The 23,083-nt window shown below is 44.0% G+C and overlaps 1 protein-coding gene across 1 annotated transcript; it reads right to left on the reverse strand.

The window, feature by feature from the left end:
- Positions 1-528: 528 nt before the first annotated feature.
- Positions 529-4,788, reverse strand: NHP2 (NHP2 ribonucleoprotein). Its single transcript, XM_069589614.1, has 4 exons — positions 4,253-4,788; positions 4,105-4,174; positions 1,520-1,625; positions 529-905 (listed from the first exon to the last, which is right to left on the reverse strand). The coding sequence occupies exons 1-4, from the start codon at positions 4,410-4,412 to the stop codon at positions 780-782; spliced, it is 462 nt and encodes a 153-aa protein (XP_069445715.1). The 5' UTR covers positions 4,413-4,788; the 3' UTR covers positions 529-779.
- Between the last annotated feature and the right edge of the window lie 18,295 nt (positions 4,789-23,083).

Genomic DNA, 23,083 nt, shown 5'->3' on the forward strand with positions numbered 1-23,083 from the left:
GTGCTGAGTCTGCACTGGGCCTCTGAGAGCAGGAAGGCACTGTAAGTCTAAAATGTGTGAAGAGATGAGGTTACTGGGGCCATAATGGCAAAGCAGGAGAGACGGCCTGGGATGGTGCATTAGCTTCAAATACCTACTTAAAATTTACTGTGGGGGGAGGTAAATTGCATCCGTCAGCTTCCCAGAGGCATTTAAGGCTCTCGGGGGTGGAGGGGGGGCAGAAAAGAGGAATGGGGGTGTCCCCAACATAGGAACTACAGGCTCTATGAAGTGGGTTCTGGGCTCAGCTGGCTTGCCCTGCAGCTCCCAGCTACTCTAGAAGTAGAGTGGAAAGCTCAGGGTGGGAGCAGGGTCTGTTCTCAGCTTGAGTCCAGCACTGACCCTGGTGGCCAAGCATTCACACCGAGCATTATTGAAGTCCTGGGGTCTTCTGGTGAGAAAGGTTACTTCTGCTCTTTCCTCCCCACCAACAACTTGGCCCCACCAGTAGTTGCTGCTTAAAAAAGAAACACCCGCAGACTCACCACATTTTAGTTTTAGGATTTACTTCCCCCACATCACATTCTTGAAACTATCTTCACTGAAGCTCAACAGGAAACAGCGCTGTCGGAGAAGATGCTGGCTTTGCTGTTGTGAAGTAGCTGTTGGAGCTGCTTAGGAAGAATACGTGCCTCGGGACCACGGAGATGTCTGAATGTGGGCGGCAGGAGGGCAGCCAACTGGCCCGCCACCAAGCCAACTGTTTTTGGAGCAGGTGCCCAGGTTGTGCCTAAGTTCCTTCACATGGGTGGGGGCAGGGCTTGCACCTCCTCTAGGCACTCATCATAGGCCTCCTGGTATTCCTCGTGGGGCTTGACCATTATCACGCAGGTGGGGCGCTTAGAGCCAGCGGCTGCACCCAGGTCCTGCAGAGAAGGAAGAAAGGCTGTTTGGAACAAAGGCCACACAACCTGTGCACCAAGGAGTCACAAACTGATGGTCCACCAGCCTAATGCAGCCCACAGACATGTGCTAGTCATCCAATGTTAACATTTTGAATTGGTTGCCACCATCTAAACTCATCAGACTTTCAAGCTGTGGTCCAGCGACACTGGGCCTACAGTTCCATAGGGCAATTGTGAAAGAGCTCCAGCTCAGTAGGGGCTGTCCCCTTAAGCAGGGCCTATGCTTTCCAGGGCCCTGCTATTCCCCACCCCTTGGAGCCCAGACCTGGCCTCTGCTATGTAAGGATAAGGACAGCTGCAGGTCCCTAGAACATCCCTTCTGAACATTGCACCCACTAACAGGACTGACACGTTCAAGTTCACCTTCTGTTTCATTCCCACAGTCCCATTTTACAGGGAAGTAGAAGTACAGAGAGGTGACTTATCTGCATTCCCTTATCTGGGAAGCAGCAGAGCCAAGAATCCATCCAGGCCTGTCTTTAGCTCCAGAGCTCATGCTGTTTGCCACTATGACCTGCTGCCACCAACCTGATCCCAGGCCCTCTTCTGTGCTGACCAAGATCAGGGCTCCTTACCGTCTTAGAGGGGATATAGACATACGGTAAATTCCGGTCTTCACACATAACTGGGAGATGGCAGTATACCTCAATGGGTAATGTGTCTCCTGCCAAAACCATAATCCTGAAATAAGAGAAATCACTGTCACTCCCAGCTTGCTGGTTCCCTTTTCAGTCATAAGGGAAGCCTCTGAGCTGAGCCTTGGGGGTTACAGAGATGGGTAAACAGGCTCCTGCCCTCAAGGAGCCCCATCATATATGTCTCCCAAACTCAAGAAATGCATTCAGATTTGTTTGGTGAGTGCATTCCTCTGGGGAGGTGATCTCTGTTGCCTGGCAACAAGTAAATGCCACCAAGTGTGACAAAAGGTACTGTACCGGGACAGATGAAGTATGAGAGATGCTAAGGAGTAAGAGCTCAGCTTTCCTTGGACAATCAAGAAAGGAATCAGGAAAAACACTTTAGAGGAAAGCTGAATGATGGACATCTGTCAGGCAGCCCATGGAGGGGCTTTGTTGCTGCCAGTCACTAAGTCATGTCCTATTCTTTGTGACCCCATGGACTATAGCCCGCCAGGCTCCTCTGTCCATGGGGTTTTTCCAGGCAAGAATACTGGAGTGGGGTGCCATTTCCTTCTCCAGGGGATCTTCCCAGATCAGGGATTGAACCTGCATCTCCTGCCTTGGCAGGCAGATTCTTTACCACTGAACTACCAGGGAAGCCCATAGAGGGGCTGGGGGCAGGGAAAGCATTTAAGGTTGAGAGAATCAGAAAGATACCAGATACACAGGGGATGGCTGTTGTTGGGAGCCAGGGATGGCTTTGGAATCCAGGATGTGGAGATAAGGCTGACAAGAAGGCTAGAAAAACTAGTCACATGTAAGGGTCTTGAGTGCTTCAAGGCTCATTCCTAAGAGTGATAGGGAACCAAGGAAAGCTTGCCAGAGAATCTGTAACTGTTCTAGCTGGCCAGGTGATGGGGTTCTGCGACAAGGGCCTCAGGAGCCCTGATGACAGCAGAAGAGTCTGTTCTAGGGGAGAGGAAACCGCAAGGAAAGAGCTCTTGGGTTCAAAGCAGTATGTCCACACTCCCTAGCTTTCCTTTGGCTCATAGACTCTCCTCCTCTGCAGGCTCCACTTCCTTTGAGTAGCCTTTGTTGTTTTTGGCCGTGCTGTGCAGCTTGTGGGATGTTAGTTCCCCAACCAAGGATGGAACCCTGGCCCACTTGCAGTGGAAGCATGGAGTCCTAACCGCTGGACTGCCCAGAAATTCCAGAGAAGCCTTTCAATTCTGGTATTCCCACAGCCTGGTCTTTCTGCTCTGTCAGTACGTTCTCTCAGCTGACCCCATCTGTAACCAAGGCTTCAAGTGCCAACTGTATATTGACAACTCCCAAATCTATTCTCTCCAACCCAACCCTATCCCAAACTGAACACCCATATAGCCACCTGCCTATCTGATAGTTCTGCTAGGGAGAGGGTTTCCATGTTTAAAAGGCATCTTGAAAACTTGTCTAAAACCAGACTCGTGATCTCATACAAATCTGGCTCCCTCACTGTTCACTGTCTCAGTGAACGGGCCCTCTGTCCATCTGCCTGGAGCCCACACCTCCTCACTCTGTATGCAAAAGTCCTCTCATCCATCCACGTTAATTCTATCCATCTCTGCCATCAATAACCCAATCAAAATTGCTCTCATCTCTTCTGCACCTGAGTAGCCACCTATCTCAATTTCTCCATCTATTTTTCCACCTCTGATCTTTTCCAAAGTTGCCAGAAAAACCTTCTAAAGATGTAAACATAATTATGTCATCCCTCACTTTAACACTCATTGGCTTCCAAAACTCCTGAGTACAAAAACTAAACTTACAATGGCTTATTAGAGTCCCATGAGAAGGTAGCACTTCTATCCACTACCACCCTCTCCTGCCCTGGAATCTACTTTCTTCTGGCAGAATGCCCCCCAAACCTGGAAGCCACAAACGAATCCTATATCTTCAGACCTCAGCTACCCCACCTAGGTCAGACTCCATAGAGCACCAAATCCTCCCAGCATTATTTGGCTCCTGAGCACCTACAACGTACCAGGCGCTTCTGAAAATAAAGCAGTGAGAGGCTTTATTCTGTTCTCAAAAAGCTTACTTTCTGGCCTGAGTGAGAGAGACAGGGAACAAAAATGCAAATAGTTTTCAGATCCTGAAAAATGCCAAAAAGGAAAGCTGTAGGATAATGAAGTCATTCTTGCTGCACCCTGTACTTCTCCTTCATGCTTACCCATGACAACTTGTACTTTTGTGTGTATTTGATTACTGCCATTGTCTCCCCATAGCACAGTGCCTGAAAAACAGTAGACACTCGGTAAATCGTCGCTAAGTGAATGAAGCTGGGATCAATCCTAAGGAAGTTGGCTTATACGATTTGGTTCCCCTGGAATTCACCTTCCCCAAGGTGTCCCTTTGAGCTCTTGTAAGTGGTATCGACATCTGTACGGAAGGGAATGTATCTTCTGCATACGACCCAAGTCGGAGCACTTTTACCAACTACCTGTTAAGCAGCAGGATACCATCCTCGAAATCCGGCGGAGGGTAGGGGGGATTCTTACCCTTTCTCGCCTTTGTTGATAAATTTCTGAACCTCTTTCACCCCGCGCCGAATCTGCTTCTGCTTCACGGCTGCAACGACAGAACAATCAGTCGGAGGGGGCCTCGGCCTGCCACCCGCGTGCCGCCCCGGCTCGGCGTCCACCGCACCTTTCTTAATGCATTTGTAGAGCTTCCGCGTGAGGCGGCGAGAAGCCAGAGGCTGCGCGATGGGGTTCAGATTCACCAGCAGTTCATGGTAAGTGCGCTCCCCGCAGCACGCGTCCGCCTGAGCCTCCGGCCCGTCCGGATCTGCCTTTATTTTGGTCATGGCAGCGACTGTGGCAACCTAGCACTCAAGGCACAAGTCCTCGTGGCCGGCACTTCAGAAATCACTTCCGGGTCATGCTACTCTGCGTGAAGAGGCAGTGCGACATAGCCAATTAGGAAACAGGGAGCGCCGAGAGGTGGAGTCTTGGCCGTAGGGGCGGGGCCACTCCCACAATGCAGGCGGGGCGGAAGCGATTTAGGGCACCAGTCGGCAAGCAAGCTGTGAATTTGGGCTAACTCGGCAAGAGAGTGAAAGGCAGAGGAAAGGCGTGCTACAGTCCATTGAGTCGCAAAGAACAGCACACAACTTCGCGACTAAACAACAACAACGGAGGGCCTCTGAGGCGAGGGGCGAAGGCCGGAAGGAGGCGGGCCCTGGAGGAGGCGAAGAGGGACTAGGATCCGGGCTTGGGTTTGTGTGAGAGTTTAGCGTCACAGGTGTAGGCGGAGCAAGGAGGAAGCTGTACCTGTAGGGGCGTGACCGCATCTAAGCGGACTGGAGCCCTGCCTAAAGGGCGGGGTCTGCGACCAGAGTAGTGGAATGGGGAGTCTTCGGTGTGATTCCAAACCTCAGAATCTGATCCCTCACTTGGGCAGTTCCGATCCCCATCTCGTGCCAGGTCCTGAGTTGGTCCTGGGTGCTGTACCCTAGGTGCCAAGGTTAAGGTAAAGCCTGGCACTGCTTGCGATTTCTTCGTTCTAGCACGGTTCTCACATTCTGCTTTCTCTTTACTGGCAAGGGATGGAACCATTCACTCACTAAGCGCCTCCGTCTAGACCGCTTTTCTTCGGAGAACTCGGTACCACCCTTCCCGCAGAAATCTGCTCAGCTGTTAAACACGGGAGAGATTCTCCTGACCAACGTACCCAAAATTAAAGTTCTTTGCCTGCCTCCCGCCGGCATCCTCTAACCCTCTTGTTTTCTTCGTAGTTCCCGCCGCTGCCTGGCATCACACCCACAGAAGGCATGACGGAGACCGCTGAGAGGGAAGACAAGTGTGAACACGGGCTGAGGGTGGGGAAGTGTGCAGAGTAGGCGGCGCTTTTGCAGTTAACTCTAGAGGATTAATTGGGCTACCCTGGTGGCTCAGATGGTAAAGAATCTGCAGGCAATGAGAGAGACCCGGGTTAGATCCCTGGGTTGGGAAGATCCCGTGAAGAAGGAAATAGCAACCCATTCCACTCCAATATTCTTGCCTGGAGACTCCCATGGACAGGGGAGCCTGGAGGGCTACAGTCCATGGAGATCGCAAAGAGGCGGACACGACTGAGAGACTAACACACACATACAGTGCTGGGGAGGTCAGCAGGCCTAGACCGGGGTGGGTCTTGTACCTCTGACTTATTTCTTGTACTCTGTCTTGGAACGTTGGATGAATATTTGTTGTTATTTAGTCACTAAGTCGTGTCTGACTCTTTTGTGACCCCATGGATATAGCCCACCAGGCTTTTCTGTCCATGGGATTTCCCAGGCAAGAATACTGGAGTGAATTGCCATTTCCTTCTCTAGGGAATCTTCCCAACCCAGGGATCAAACAGGCGTCTCCTGTATTGGCAGGCAGATTCTTTACCACTGAGCCACCAGGGAAGTGAATCATTGTTATACATCAGTTGCCTTTGATTATGTGGTGGTAGGCGGGCCATTTCCGTGGCAGTGGAACAGGCCATAAAGTGGTACTTTAAAAGTCTGCAGGCGGCCTTGACGGCAGGGGACAGTTAAGCCAACTGAAAACCTGAACTTTTAACCCTGAAATCAAGTGCAGCCGTTACATAAAAAACAAGTACTCTTGTTTTCAGACTTTAAACTTTTTATTTGTATTGGGATATAGCTGGTTAAAAATGTTGTGGTAGTTTCAGGTGAACAGGGAAGGAACTCAGCCATACATATACATGAATCCATTCTCCCCTAAACCCCTCCTCCCATGCAGGCTGGCACATAACATTGAACAGAGTTCCTTGTGCTATACAATAGGTCCTTGTTGGTTATCCGTTGTAAATATAGCAATGTGTACCTAACCTTCCCCAAATCCCTAACTATGCCTTCCCTCTGGCAACCGTAAGTCGTTTTCTGAGTTTGTGACTGTCTTTCTGCTTTGTAAGTTCATTTGTATAATTTCTTTTTTGAATCCACATATAAGGGATGTCATATGGTATTTCTCCTCCGGCTGACTTAGTATGACACTCCGTCACTCAGTATGACACTCTTTTGGTCCATCCATGTTGCTACAAATGGCATTATGTCATTCTTTTTAATGGCTGAGTAATATTCCATCATATATATATATATTATCATATCTTCTTTATCCATTCCTCTGTTGATGGGCATTTAGGTTGCTTCCCTGTCTTGGCTATTGTAAACAGTGCTGTAATGAACACTAGAGTGCATGTATCCTTCCAAATCATGTTTTTTTTTCCAGATATATGCCCACGAGTGGGATTGCAGAGTCATAGGATAGCTCTGTTTTTAGTTTTTTAAGGAACCTCCATCCTGTTCTCCATAGTGGCTATACCAATTTACATTCCCACCAACAGTGTAGGAGGGTTCCCTTCTCTCCACACCCTTTCCAGCATTTGTTGTTTGTGGATTTGTTGATGATAGCCATTCTGACCAGTCTGAGATGATGTCTCATTGCAGTTTTGATTTGCATTTCTCTAATAACTAGCGGTGTTGAACATCTTTTCATGTGCCTATTGGCCATCTGTATATCCCCTTTGGAGAAATGTCTATTCAGGTCTTCTGCCCATTTTTTGAATGGATTGTTTGTTTATGCTGTTAAGTGTCATAAGCTATTTGTAAATTTTGGAGACTAATCCCTTATCAGTCATGTCATTTGCAAATATTTTTCCCCCAGTCTTTGAATTGTCTTTTCATTTTATTTCCTTTGCTGTGCAAAAGCTTTTGAGTTTAAGTAGGTTCCATTTATTTATTTTTGGTTTTATTTCCATTATTCAGAGAGATGAATCAAAAAAGATGTTGCTGTGATTTTTATGAGAGCATGTTCTGCCTATGTTTTCCTCTAGAAGTTTTATAGTGTCAAGTCTCACATTTAGGTCTTTAATCCATTTTGAGTTTATGTTTGTGAGTAGAGTTAACGAATGATCTAATTTCTTTCTTTTTTCTTTTTTTTACAGGTGGCTGTCCAGTTTTCCCAGCACCATTTGTTGAAGAGACTGTCTTTCCAACATTGTGTAGTCTCACCTCCTTTGTCATAGATTACTTGACCATAGGTGCTCGGGCTTATTTCTGGGTTTTCTATACTGTCCCATTGATGTATGTTTCTATTTTTGTGCCAGTACTATACTGTTTTGATGATTGTAGCCTTGTAATATAGTCTGAAGTCAGAGGGCCTGATTCCTCCAGCTCTGTTTTTCTTTTTAAAGATTGATTTGGCTATTTGGAGTCTTGAGTCTCCATACATTTTAAATATTGAGATTTTTAATTCTAGTTCTGCAAAAAAATGCCATTGGTAATTTGATAGGTGTTGCATTGAATCTGTAGATTACCTATCTTTCTGAAACTATTCCAGAAAGTTACAGAGGAAGGAAGCTTTGAAACTCATTTTATAAGGTCACCATCACTCTAATACCAAAACCAGACAAAGATACCACACACACGAAGAGAAAATTACAGGCTAATATCACTGATGAATATAGATGCAAATAGTCCTCAGCAAAATATTAGCAATCCATATCCAACAATACATTAAAAAAATCATACAAAGTGTCAACTTTTTGAGTCATAAGACAATGAAATGCCAAGAACAAATCTGTCATTAGTAAACCACTCTGATGATCAAGAGGGATTCGTCCCAGGGATGCAAGGACTTTTCAACATCTGCAGGTTAATGTGATACACCACATCAACATATTGAAGAATAAAGAGCATATGATCATCTCAATAGATGCAGAAAAACCTTCTGACAAAATTCAAAATTCAGCACCTGTTTATGATTTAAAAAGAAAAACTTCAGAAAGTGGGCATAGAGGGTACATATCTCAGCTTAATGAAGGCCATATATGACAAACCTACAGCTAGCATCATACTCAGTGATGAAAAGCTGAAAGCATTCCCTCTAAGATCAGGGATAAGACAAGGATGTCCATTCTCACCACTTTATTCAACATAGTTTTGAAAGTCCTAGCTACAGCAGTCAGAGAAAAAGAAGAAAGGGAATCCAAATTGGAAAAGAAGAAATTAAACTGTCACTGTTTGCAGATGACATGATACTCTACACAGAAGATCCTAAAGATACTACCAGAAAAATACTAGGACTCGGCAAAGAATTTGGCAAAGTCACAGGTTACAAAATTAATACATGGAAATCTGTTGCATTTCTATACACTTAACAACAAAAGATCAGAAAGAGAAATTCAAGAAGCAACTCCATTTACCATCACATAAAAAAAGAACCTAGGAATGAACCTACCTAAGGAGACAAAAGACCTGTACTCTGTACACTACAAGCTGCTGAAGAAAGAAATCAAGACATAAACAGGTGGAAAGGTGTACCATGTTTGTGGATTGAAAGAATCAATATTTAAAAAATGACTATACTTACTATCCCAAAACAAGTAGTTTTTTGAAACTTAGTATTTTAATAGGAAAAGTAGGATGTAATCCATTCTAACCTTAGACCCCAAATAATTTCACAAATAGAAAAACATATCAATTGAGCAATGTGAATGGTTATGTAAGCAACAAAATATAATTTGAAAATAAAGTTTGTATGCACAATGTAACCAAAAACTGATCTTTCAAATGTTTTTACTGTGTAATTTCTTGAGTAAAGATAACCTGTCCTGAGCTTTAGGACTGGGGGCTACTGTCAGATTTGCCCTACTGTCTACCACTTTGCTACAGCATTTCTCACCCCAAACCCTCCCCTGCCTCCCTCCCCCTAGGTCTTGCAGTAGAAGTTCTGGCCCTCTTTGGGGAAGGCTCAGTCGCGTCCGACTCTTTGCGACCCATGGACTGTAGCCCACCAAGCTCCTCCGTCCATGGGATTCTCCAGGCAAGATTACTGGGGTGGGTTGCCATTTCCTTCTCCAGGGGATCTTCCCTACCCAGGGGTTTGTCTCCTTGGGGAGCCCTCCCCAAGTGGCACATGAGATCATGAGAGCAGCGCTCCTCTGAGCACACAGCTGGCTGGGCTTCCCAGGTGGTTTTCTATTCCTCTTTCAAGCTTGTTGGTTGGGTGACAATGTATCAGGGTTGCAAAGGGGAAAGTGTTCCCAGATGTGTGCACTGGGCATGATTAACTCTGCAGAGAATTTCATCCCCACGAAACCTGATTCAAGCAAATGTGCTTGACTGACCTCACCAAGGTCTCATGTATGAAGACCTCTCAGTTCTTATGTGGAAAGAGGAAGGAATTAAAAATGCATGTGCCAAGCACATTACATGCAATAGCTCACAAAGAATACCTTTATTATTCACGGTTTCCTTAGGTTCATAAAGGTAATAGCTTCCTGCAGCTCACACAAAGCTGAGTTTGAATCCTGTCCACTAGTGTCCAAACTCATGCTCTGCTCATCTCCTGTGGACTTGGTATTCAACTTTAGTTCAAAGGTGATGAAACATGGCTGGATAGTGAAAGTGTGGGCATCTTGGCTTGACTAGGTCACAAGTGTCAGCTTTTTGAGCTCTAAGACAATGAAATGCCAAGAACGAATCTGTCCTCAGTAAACAACTCTGTATATTTCTAACACCAGTCTGGAACTCTGTGCTAGACCTAGGGTGGTTTGTGTGACCTCACTGATTTTTTTGTGAATGGCCACTCATGTGCACTTGAAGTAGGGTAAAATGGGTGAGGACATACCTGCTAATGGGTAGTCAGGCCATCAGGATTCTAAATGGCAAAAGACTTTGGGCAAGTCATTTTAACCTCTCTGGGCTTCAGTGCCTCATCTAGAAAATGAGAGAGTTAGACCTTGATGGACTAAAGGTCTGTTCTTTTAAAAAACTCAGGAGGATGATTTTTTTCAACTGGAGACGTGGGACTTCCCTGGTGGTCCAGTGGCTAAAATGCTGCGTTCCCAATGCAGGGGGCCTGCATTTGGGGCCTGGGTTCGACTCCTGGTTTGGGAAGTAAGATCCCACATGCTGCAGCTAAAACAAATGAAAAACATCCTGCGTGCTGCAGCTACAACCCGGTGCAGCCAGATAAATAAAGTATTTTTTTAAATAAATAAATTGAGACATAATTCCCATATCATATAATTCACCCATTTACAGTGTGCAATTCAGTGGCTTTTAAAAGCAGAGACATTACTTTGCCAACAAAGGTCCGTCTAGTCAAGGCTATGGTTTTTCCAGTGGTCATGTATGGATGTGAGAGTTGGACTGTGAAGAAAGCTGAGCACCGAAGAATTGATGCTTTTGAACTGTGGTGTTGGAGAAGACTCTTGAGAGTCCCTTGGACTGCAAGGAGATCCAACCAGTCCATTCTAAAGGAGATCAGTCCTGGGTGTTCTTTGGAAGGATTTGCTAAAGCTGAAACTCCAGTACTTTGGCCACCTCATGCGAAGAGTTGACTCATTGGAAAAGACTCTGATGCTGGGAGGGATTGGGGGCAGGAGGAGAAGGGGACGACCGAGGATGAGATGGCTGGATGGCATCACCGACTCGATGGACGTGAGTTTGGGTGAACTCTGGGAGATGGACAGGGAGGCCTGGCATGCTGCAATTCATGGGGTGGCAAAGAGTCGGACACGACTGAGTGACTGAACTGAGTGTATTCACTGAGTTGTGCAGCTGTCATCAAAATTAATTAGGACATTTTCATTAACTTCAAAGAGAGCCCTGCACACTTTAGCTATCACGTCTCGCCCCCTTATCCTCCCTGGACCTAAGTAACCACTAATCCACGCTTTGTCTCTATAGATGTCCCTCTTCCAGACATTACATAGACATGGAATCATAAAATGTGTGGCCTCTTGTGTCTGGCTCCTTTCACTTAGCATGTTTTCAAGGTTTGCCTATGTTGTAGCATGTGTCACTGTTCCTTTATTAAATATTAAATACAACATTCCATTGTATGGATATACTGCATTTTATCCATTTATAAGTTGATGGACAGGGTTGTTACCACCTTTTAGCTGTTGTGCTACTGTGGACATATATGTACAAGTTTTCATGTGGGCATATGTTTTTGATTCTTCTCTTGGGTATGCACCTGGAAATAGAATTGCTGCGTCAGTGATAACTCTAACTTTTGGGGTAACTGCCTGGCTGTTTTCCAAAGTGGCTATACCATTTCACATTTCTATCAGCAGTGTGTAAGTGTTCCAATTTCTCCTCATTCTCATCAATACTTGCTGTTATCTGACTTTTTCATTACAGTGATCCAAGTGTGTATGAAGCAGTATCTCATTGTGGTTTTGATTTGTGTTTTCCTGATGAATAATGATGCTGAACAATTTTTCATGTGCTTAATGGCTGTTTGCATACCTTTGGAAAAATGTTGACTCTTTTCCATATTTCAGCCTGGAAATTTGGGGTGCACAGCTTCTGGCCTAAAATCTGAACTTCATATTTCAGCACAGAAACTTGGGGCACAGATAAAAATATGGGAAACACATCTTCAGAGTTAACACCTTTTGAATAGTTTTTGAAAAAATCGTTGGAACTTTTATGTATCATTTGATGGTACTTATTATCAGAACATGGGCCTGGTGAAATGTGACTTTTGCGTGGCTTTCTTGTTTGTATTTATTTTGCTCATAGGTTCATTGGCCTCATTTGACTAATCAGTTGTTTTTGAAGCAAAGATTAAAATGGTAAATCTAGTTTGTGTGATTTTTAATAATCTATCCAAAGTAATTTCTCAATTGGTTTTTCTATTGTATAAAATTTCCCATTTTCATTTTGTTCCTTTTTTCTTGTTTTCTTTTGTGTTTGTAGCTATATATCCCATTTTTTTGCAATTGAAGTACATTTGATTAACATAACTATATTTGTGTTGCGATACAACATAGTAATGCAATATTTTTATGGAATCGACTTTATTTATATATTACCAAAGTGTGAGCTGTTCATTAGTTTTGGAGATGAATTGCTTGTGGGTATCTTGGTTTGCAAATATTTCTTTGCATTCTGGGTTGCCTTCTTCATTCCTTAAGATTTCCTCTTTTGGGCACCTGCTTTGAAATTGAAGTAGATCACATTTTCCTGGTTTTGGTTTATTTCCCATTGCTCTAGGAGATGGATTCCAAAAGACCTTGCAATGATGTCATCCAAATCCCAAAACATATTGTAGTTTATATTATCACCTCTCCTTCCTATGTTTTCCTCAAGACTTTCATAAAATCCCTCCTGACCTTTAGATATTAATGATTTGGAGTTAAGTTCATGTATGGGGTTAGAAAGTGTTCTAACCTCATTCTCATTTTCTTTGTTTTAATAAGCCTCGCATGATCCTTCATAGTGTCTCTACCGGCGTATATGCCCAGCATCAGGGGAGGAATATCCCCTTTTCTCCACATCTCCATCAGGTAGTGTTTGTCACGTTTCTGACAATGGCCATTCTGAATGCTGAGACGATTCCTTCCTGTGGCTTTGATTTGTATTTCCAATATTTAGTGAAATTGACCTCTTTCCATGTGATTTCTTTTCAAAGGTGAGTTCCTGTTACCTCTCGATTCAGCTTCCTATAACTTGGCCCTGCTTTAAATTCTTTTCTGATGACCACTCCTAGGACGTTTGTTGAGATCAGCTGTTTTTGACTTAGAGACCGTTTGGTCTTGAGAATGCTCAGTGCCCATCAACACAGCTTTTCAAGCTGTTGTTACAGAAAATGGCCACAAGACAGCAGCATTATTCAGCCCCACACATTCCCTACCCCCAGCCTCCCCATCGTTTCTGTGTGGTTTCATATTGGAATAGAGGTGATTTCTGATTTTATGTGTGTTCCAGGTGTACAGAGATTGATGCATTAATGTATGACCACTTACCTATTTCCTTTCAGGTTCTTGTTCTCATCTAGGTGGTTACAGTGGGATCAGTAAACTTCCACCTGCTATTCAGTAGGTCGTTTTGGATCATCTATTGGATACATATATGTGTGTCTACATTGATTCAAATCTCTTAATTCACTTCACCTGTACCTAGAGATTGAGGGGTCCTGCAGAGGGCAAGGGGCATTCCAGGAATATCATAGGGTCACGCTGCCTGTCACATCCTCCCAGGACCCTGAGCCCCAGAACAACCCAGCCTTGGGCCCTAGCCTGCCCATTCTCCAGCTATTGATACCAGCCAAGGCAACCATGGGATGAGGGGAATAGAGTCAGGTTATGTTTCTATGTTTCTATATTTATTGTGTTTATTCACTTGTTTGAACTTTGAATTACAAGGCAGTGGGTTTTTTTTTTTTTAATTCAGTCACTTGATTTACTCACACATAGATGTGTATATGTTATATTTCAGGGACTGTCCCTGTATAGATTATTACAGAAAGTGGAGTATCATTCCTAGTGTTACTCAGGGGGTCCTTGCGGCTTATTTTCTAAATAGTGTGCACACGTTAGTCAAGTAGCTCATTTCTGTGCGCAACACCTTTCTTCTCTGCTAATAGTAAGTGAGAAGAGTTTCTTTTAAGTCTGTGAACTGTTTATCTTGGCTCAAAGAGCTCCTATGTATCCATTTTTAGATTCCACCTAGAAGTGACATCGTATTCTATCACTTGCTACGATCATCTCTACCTTCTGGCCCGTGCCTGAACATGGCATTTTCCCCTGTTCCTTATGGCTGATTCATATACCGTTTTGTACATAGAATCCATTTCCTTTATTCATTTCTGTGTCCTTTTAAACTTAGGTTGCAGCAGTGTCCTTCTTTTGGAAAATGGTCTGGCAGGGAAGGCATGGGTACCCTTGTCTTCGAAAATGTTTCTTCTCCCTGACTGTATGCCCAGGCGCATGATTGCTGTTTCCTCAGTCACTTCCACGTTTCGTTTTCTAATGATCCTCTATACTGTTCTCTCTAGTGGATGAACCAATGGAGATTTTTTAGTAATCCTATCCAAATTAGTTTCTTGATGAGAGTTTCTATTCCTAAACTTTTCCCATTTTTATTTTGCTAACCTTCATTATTGATTATTTCTTGTGTTTGTAGCTATCCGTCTACTCTTTCTTTTTCAGTTGAGGTATAGTTGATTCACATTACTCTATTTGCTTTGGGAAACAACATAATGATTCAATATTTTAATGGAATATATACCATTTAAAGATATTTCAAAATCATGGTTATATTTCTCTGTTGCATACTATACAACCTATTATTTTAATACATCCTATTATTTTACTTATGTTATACATAGTGACTTTTATCTCTTAATTTCTACTTCAATCTGGCAACACCCGCAACAAAATCCCCACAGGCATCCATTAGTTTCTGGATTTGTGAGTCTCTTTCTGCTTCATAGATAGGTGCTGCTGCTGCTAAGTCGCTTCAGTCGTGTCTGACTCTGTGCGATGCCACAGATGGCAGCCTACCAGGCTCCTCCGTCCGTGGGATTTTCTAGGCAAGAGTACTGGAGTGGGGTGCCATTGCCTTCTCTGATAGAGAGGTGCATTTGAGTTTTATTTTAGATGGAAATTAAATGTGATTTCCTATGGAAGTTTTCTCTGTGTTTCTGACAACCTTGCCTTATGAGAATATGTAAATACATTTTCCTAAAAAGAGTATAACTTTCAGGAATAGTGTAATGTCAAATGGATTTTTTTCCAGCTTTCAGCCCACAGTGTTTCTGGCCCGAAATATGAACTTGTCCATATATCAGCCTGGAAACGTGGGGCATAGAGCTTCCCGCCGGAAATGAGCACATCTTGTCCTCCATCTTTCAGCCCCGAAACTTGGGGTGCACAGCTTCTGGCCTGAAATATGAACTCTTTTCCATTTAACATGAAATATGAACTCTTTTTACATTTAAAATTAAGGATGAGTTTTTAATTGACTTTTTATTTGTCAGTCTAGATGCTTACTCTAGGAGCTGAAGTTCAATTAGAAGTTCAGTTGCCTTAATGGCAATTAGTGTCTCCCCAGAAGTGAAGCCTGAGATTTTGGAACAGAGGCTAAGGAGAGAGGGACCATCAAGTGGGATTCCAGAGGATGGAGCCTTCCTCATACATAACTGCTTAGGATACACCTGACTCAGTGTAAAGCTGAGAGCTTAGAAAAATCAGGTTGACACTTCAGAACGCTAGGTTTCTTTAAGGTCGGGATTTTGGCTTTGGAATTTAAAATGTAGCATTGTGATGATATTTATGTTAAAAACATTTTCAGATCGTACAGAAGAGTATAAAGCAAAAGTTAAACATCCTTCTCCCCTAACACCTATCCTCTCATTTAAATGTTCTCCAGAGATATTCACTATTAAATTTGTGTATGTATATATGCAAATATATATCATGTATTTGTTTACATACATTAAATAATATAATACATTGTTTTGACAATTTGTTTCCACTTCTCAATATATATTGGAAAATTTTTCTATTTTCATCATAGATAAAGATAAGTCATTCTTTTAACACATTGCCATTTCATGTTGTATATTTAACCAACCTTTACTGAAAGACTTTAGTTTGTTGTTAGTGTTTTTACAATTTTGAATAAGTTTGCAATGAATCTTGTGTTCTATCTTTGGTACTTTTGTAAGTCTCTTCAAGGATAAATCCATAACTTTTATGTTTTGATGGATGCAGTGTGGTTCAATTGTCTTCTAAAGAGGTGTGGTTTAAAGTTGTCCTAATAGTGTCTCTTTTGGAAGACTGGGTTTTTGCAAACTTTTTTTTTTTCAGAGGGAAGAGCACTGGTGTTGATCTAATATGGAGAAATAGTGTCTATTTTCATTTACATTTCTTTAGTTCAGAAAGAGACTGATATATTTTTACAGGTCATTTCTGTTTCTTTTCTGTGAACTTTCTGTTCTTTTCTGGTCCAGTTTTTCTATAGAATCGTCTTTTAGTGCTTTAGAAAAGCTTTTTGTATTTTAAGGAAATTTTCTAGTGCTTTTGTGGTTTTACTGTTTATAGGAAAATTTTTGATCATCGGTTTTACTGTGTGAGGAACAAGGCGGAACTCCAGCTTTGCTTTCTTCCAGTTGACTTGCCATTGTCCTGATGCCATTTATTGAATTCTTTCTCTTTCTATCCATTCATTTGAAATGCCTTTGTGATATACCAGATTCTAATATGTGTTCGAGTCTATTTCCAGCCTTTCTATTCTTCTCTAGTATTAAGTTACTTTGATGGCTGTACTGCTTGCTTTTTAGAAATCTGTTTGTTATTCATCTATTTTATACAGTTTTGGCAGTTTACCAATTAAGTCAGGTCTAGGGAAAAGCAGGTTATGTGAAAAAAAATAAGTGGGAGTCAAACAGATCACGATTTGATCCCAGAAATGTACTTTGTCAGCTGTTTAGCCCTGAACAAATTCTTCAACTTTACTATGCTTCAGTTATGTTCACCTTTAAAATAGAATGAGGGTGAAGATGAGATGCTGCCGGGAAAGTACTGCCTGGTGCTCTTCGGCATGTGCTGGACATCAGGCTGTCGCCTTCTGGGCCACCAGGCACTGCCAGGGCCTGAGCGGGGGTGAGAGATGTACAAGGTCAAGGGAGTGTGTGCCACCCCACCCCACCCCTGGCCAAGTCCTCCGAGTGCGGTAACTCCCTGCCCAGTCGGCCCTGAGTCCGTTACTACAGACTGCCCAGCTCTCTCCCTTGATCTGTTCTTCAGAGAGAGAACTGTCCCTGGAGGGTGGCCAAGACGTGTGTGGGTGGCGTGTGGACAGAGCACGGGCGTTTGCCTTGGGGTGTCCATGTATCTGCATATGGGTCCCTCACTATACAGAACAGAGTGGGATGGGTGGAAATAGAAAAGGAGGGACCGGAACTCCATCTATACTCTCGCCCTGAATCCTTCCCATATGAAGGTTGGGCCTGCTTCCTCTCCTTTTCCTCATGATGATAGACTGGGGTGGGGTGGGGAGGAGCTCTATTCACATGTTCAGTAAGCAGATCCTGGGGACTGGCTGGGTGTATTAGTTTCCAAGGGGTGCACTAATCAAGTACTGCAAACTGGGGGGCTTAAAAACAACACAAAATTTATTGTCTCACAATCCTGGAGGCTAGAAATCCAAAATCAAGATACCCACAGGGCTGTGCTTTTTCTTCAGGTTCTGGGAAGAACCCCGTCTGTGCCTTTCTCTTAGCTTTTGGTGTCGCTGCCTTCCCTGGTGTTCCTCGGCTTGGAGACACATTGTTCTAATCTCTGCCTCTGTCGTCACATGGCATTTTCCTCTTTCATAATAACACCAGCTCTATTGTATTAGGGCCCACCCTAAAGAGCTCATCTTTACTTGATTACCTCTGTAAAACCCTCTTTCCAAATAAGGTTATGTGCACAGGTACCAGGGCTAGCACTTGAACATATCATTTTGGGGGACACAGTTTAACCCGTAACACTGGTAACACTGCCTTTTAGTAGGGTTAGGGTTAGGGCTAATGGAAGGCATCAGCACTTCTCTCCCTCTCTCTCTGCTTTTCCAGCCAGTGACCTGGGGTGGGCAGTAGCATGTGGCTTTGATTTCTAACAGAGATAAAAGCAGTGGGGAGGATGATATTTTTAGAAATCCAAGGGGCCCTAGGGACCACCTCATCTGGACATTCAACAGACGGGAGCTGAGACAGTCCAGCAAGATGCTTGGTGTTCTGGTCGGGCTCTTTGTGCTGATGCAGCTGCCATGGGCCATGGACTGCGGCTCCAGCTGGTGGTGGAGAGAGGGAGAGTGTGGCCGCTGGGTCCATTGTCAGCCCTGGATCCCCAGTTGCAGCCTGAGGCAAATGCTACTAAGGACTACTAACACCTGCTGAAAGCCCATGCTTTTCCCAGATGAAATTTCTTCTGGGGTTGCTGGGAAGGAGGAGGAGGCGGTGGGTGCCATTGCTGCCACTATTAATGTCTGACTCCCATTCGCACCAACCTGAAGCCTGTGGGTGCCACTTGAGGCAAGTTTCCTCTGCAGTGTCCCTGCCACCCCCACAAAGACTCCCCTAGGCTGCAGCTCTCACCGCCTGCTTCATCTGTTATCCTCTTCCATTGGCTTTGCATGTTCTCAAAAATCAGAGAAATTTCTCCTCTGTTGAAGACTCTGCTGTTTTCTTTGCAGTTTTGATAGAAGCTGGTGGTGTGTTGATGTGTGTGTGTGTGTTTCTGTGTGCAAGTCCCTGCATGTAAAACCTGCCCTGTCTTCACAGTGCCATCCTGCCTTCCACTGCTTAACAAGATCCTTAAGCTTGATGGGCCCAGAAAATCTCATCCTCTCCCCTTGGCCTCTTTGGAATCAACACTGGCATGCCTGCCAGACTTCGTGCCATGGAATGAGCTCTGGTCCTTAAATAGCTGATCCCAACTGGGATTCCAGCTGCAATTTACAGGTAGGACTCAGGAGGCCAGCTTAGGCACCCATGGGCTAGAGCTGAGTGGCTGGAGTTTTTGCTGCCAGCATTTTCTGTGGAGTTAACAAACCATCAGGAGTAGAGGATGCTGAAGAGGTTTGCATCTCCACCATTTGCCTATCAGACTCTCCATTCATTCCAAAAAATGTACTGAACATTTGGTATGTGTCAAATGCTGTACTAGGCATTGGAGGAAGCGCCAGAGAGCTGGAGAAAGTCCTTACCTTCCCAGAGGTTCCATATGAACTCCACTACTGTGTTCCATGATGGGGAAGCATCAGGAACTCTAAGAGTGTTGAACTGGAACATAGGAAGGGATCTGGGAAAAAGCTCCTTCCTACTGAGATTTGTGGAATGGGTGGGGGTGGTGCTGGCAAAGCCTGGGGGTATGGAAAGGGGAGGGCAGGGATGAAGACAGCCTGGTGGGCCCACTAACTCTTAACACAGCTATGTTCATTTTTGGGGTCCCTCTGTCTCACAGCACTTAAAGCTCCAGGAGGGCAGAGACTGTCTGTGGATCTGGCATGTGGCAGGGAGTCAGTGCTTAGAAAACATTTGAATGAATGAACTTTACAGAATTATGTTTAGATCTTGATGCTACTGGGGACTAGAGTTTAAGTGGGGGCTAACCTGGTTAGTTTTATGATTTTGGAAGATCATTTAGGCAACTGTGGGAAAACAGGAGAACGGACAGTATGTCTGAGGAGCTTCCGCTGCTCGTGACTGAAGGGGAATCAGATTAAAACCTGGTACCTGTAGATGGAGGAGGCCACCTGGAAGGAACAAAGAGCAGCTGCAAGGGGCTGAGAAGGATCCCTGGCCAACAGCAAGTGAGGATCCCAGTCCTACAACCACAAGGAACTGAAACCTGCCAACAGCAGTAACGAACTAGGAAGAGGATCCCAAACACCAGATCACGACAGTTGGAAACTCTGATTTCACCCTTGTAAGCACTGCTCAAAGAACCCGATCATGCCATCCTGGACTTCAAACCTGCAGGCCTGGGAGATAATAAAAGGATAAGGCACTAAGTGGTCATGAAGTGAAGGTCACTCAGTCGTGTCCAACTCTTTGTGGCCGCGTGGACTATACAGTCCATGGAATTCTCCAGGCCAGAATACTGGAGTGGGTAGCCTTTCCCTTCCTCAGAGTGTCTTCTCAAACCAGGGATCAAACCCAGGTCTCCTGCATTGTAGGTGGATTCTTTACCAGGTGAGCCACAAGGGAAGCCCAAGTGGTCATATGTTACAACAACAATAGAAAATGAACACACCAACTGCTGGATACATTCACACGTGTGAAGGGGCAGGTCGGGACAGGCCAGCAGAGAAAAGAGGCCCAGGAGGACTTGGAGTCGACGATAATCACCCCTACCTCATCAGATTGTGGAAAGGATCGAAGGCACAGAAAGTAAGTGGATAAACGTTGGCCAGGGGAGGTGTGGCTGGAACTGCAGAGAGACCTGGGTCCTGGATGCAGGGGGAGATCTGGGAGCTGCAGAAGGGCTGCTGCCTCCAGACACCAAGCCTCTCTCAGCCGTTGATTGCATGAGACAGGATGGAGAGAGCAGCTGACATGGTCACTGCCCAAGCTCTGCTGTATCCCCTGTGCTTGGGGTCTGTCGAGTGGGCTGGTCCCAGTCCTCTCTGCCCGGGCTCACACCTCCTCTCCTTTGAGTTCACACCCACCCTCTAGAGCAGTGAGGAATTACTGAGATTGGCTATGGCTGTCTCTGGTTTATGAGCTTTTTATTGCAGTGCTCTGCTGACAGCTGGTTTCTTACTTTGCCTTTGGAGGGGGGCATGGAGGTCATGGTCTTATTGCTAGAACGTGAAAACTGGAAGCATCTTTGGGACTTATCTATTCCCTCTCCTTCAGTAACAGAGGCTTGATAAGGCTTGAGGAGGAAGGAACTTTCCCCAGACCACAAAGCAAACCAGGGGCCAGGCTTCCCTTCCTCCCTCGGTCAGTCTTTAGCTGGGCTTGGAGAGAGGTGGGATTCAGGGAGCAGCAGGTGGTCCCCTTCCTAGCCCTGTGCTCCTTTTCCTCAGCCCCCAGTATCACTGAGGAGGAGCAGAAACCCAACCATACTCAGTTTCTGTCCAGGCTTTCCTTTTCTATGCGTGGATGGAGAAATCTATTTTTTTTCTTTCTTCACGAGAGGAGGGAAGACAGGCTGAAGTGGAGCAGACTGGGGAAGAAACTGGGTTAAGAGTGTTTGGGGCTTGATAGGAAGACTTTGGGTGTCAGAGTCCTTTTGATTTAGATGAGGAGTCAGCAAATGTTTCTGTAGAAGCTCTGCAGGCTACACAGTCTCTGTTGCAAGTGTTCAGCTCTGCTGTTAGAGGATGAAAGCAGCACAGAGAGTATGTAAACAAATGGATGTAGAGTTTAGAATAAAACTTTATTTATGGAAAAAAGGACAGTGGGCTACATTTGGTATATGGGCTGTAGCTCACTGTAGTTCCTTGATTTGGATGATGACGATGGTGGTGGCTGGTGTCCTCACCTCCTCGTTACCATCCATAACTCCATGACTTGGAGCCCAGTAATGGAAGGTTTTAGATACCTAAATCACTTGCTGGCAACACAAAGCCATTAAAATATTTTTTAAAAAATAGAAATATTGTTTTTTTCAGTTTTTAAAAAATTTGAGTAAGTAATGTATTCACATGGTTCAAAATTTTACCCAAAAGGTATACAGTGAAAAGTGTCCCTTCCAGCCCTATTTCAGTTACCCGTTTTACTAACCAACAGCAATGAGGCCCATTTCCTACTTCACCTCCTATAGATAGTCCATATCTTATCTATATACAAATGCTTGTCCCCTTTTTATAGAAATGATAGCATGCTATGCATAGCATTTTGCATCTTGCTTTTTTTAGTAGGAGATTTTTTCTATTACATTTTGGTATTTTTTTCAAAATAGCATTAGCAGATTATTTCATCAAATGTTTACAAGAGGTTGACATCTTCCTAATGTTGAATCATCCTATTTGCTCAGATCTTTTGTGTGTTCAGTATTTCAAATTTTCTTCATCTTTATCTTGTTAAGTGTATTCCTAGGTGTTTTAGATCCTTCTTTTATATCTGAGTGTTGTTGGCATATACAAAAGCCACCATATTGACTTCTTTTATAGTTTGGAATAGTGTCCTGGGTTTTGGGTTTTCTATGTTTTCATTTTATCTGCAGATGATGATGGTTTTATCTACTCTTTTCCTGTTTTTATACCTCTAGTTTCTTTCTCTTGTCCAACTGCTTTTGTTGTGCCTCCAAAAAAGGTTAAATAATGAACAGAAGAAGACAACTTGTGTTTCTTCTTACTTTAATGAAAGTGCTTCTGGAAGATGATTGTTTGGGGTGTTTTTTTATAAATATTTACCTTATTCTATTGATATTTTTATCAAGAGTGTTTACTAAAAATATACGTTGAACTTTATCAATTGCCTTGTTAACATGTATTGATAAGACTTCTTTCTTATTTTGTCTATTAACATGGTACTATGTATTAACAGAGTTCCTAGTATTAAATCATCCTTGTCTTTTTGGAGTAAGCATTCCTTGTATATTGTTAATGTACTGTCAGAGCATGTTTGCTTATGAAGTGAAATGTGGAAATAAAAGCGTTAGTCTTTCAGTCATGTCTGATTCTTTGCGATCCCATGGACTGTAGCCCTCCAGCCTCCCCTGTCCATGGAACTCTCCTGGCAAGAGTACTGGAGTGGGTAGACATTCCCTTCTTCAGGGGACTTTCCCGACCCAGGGATCAAACCCAAGTCTTCTGCACTGCAGGCGAATTCTTTATTGTCTAAGCCTTAATAGCATTCTTCTATCACTACTCATAACTGACCTCATACTGTGGTTCTCTTGAGTTGGTTGTGTCAAACCTGATGCTTGAGATGACCAAGCGGAGACATGGAAGAGGCTGGGGGACCTGTGTGTCTGGAATTCATGGAAAAGGGCTGGATAGAGAGATTTGTGAGTCATTTGCATATAGGTGTTATTTTGTGTCAAGAGATCGAATGAATCTCTGAGATTCAGGAACTGAGTAGAGAGGGACAAAGAGGGGAAGAGGATTGAGCCTTGGGGTGCTTCAGCATTTTGAGATTCAGCCTCTGCCAGGGAACCAGCAAAAGAAATGGAAAATTGTTTGGCAATAAAGAGGAATGAGGTACTGACACACACTATCCTATGGATGAACACTGAAAAGAT

Source organism: Ovis canadensis, chromosome 5 (assembly GCF_042477335.2).
Source record: "Ovis canadensis isolate MfBH-ARS-UI-01 breed Bighorn chromosome 5, ARS-UI_OviCan_v2, whole genome shotgun sequence".
NCBI classification, from domain to species: Eukaryota; Metazoa; Chordata; class Mammalia; order Artiodactyla; family Bovidae; genus Ovis; species Ovis canadensis.

Coding starts and splice junctions, on each gene's coding strand:
- NHP2 (XM_069589614.1), bottom strand. CDS start 4,412: ATGACCAAAATAAAGGCAGATCCGGACGGGCCGGAGGCTCAGGCGGAC. Junction 4,175..4,252: donor CTACAAATGCATTAAGAAAG/GTGCGGTGGACG, acceptor CTGTCGTTGCAG/CCGTGAAGCAGAAGCAGATT. Junction 906..1,519: donor TCTATATCCCCTCTAAGACG/GTAAGGAGCCCT, acceptor CCTTCTCTGCAG/GACCTGGGTGCAGCCGCTGG.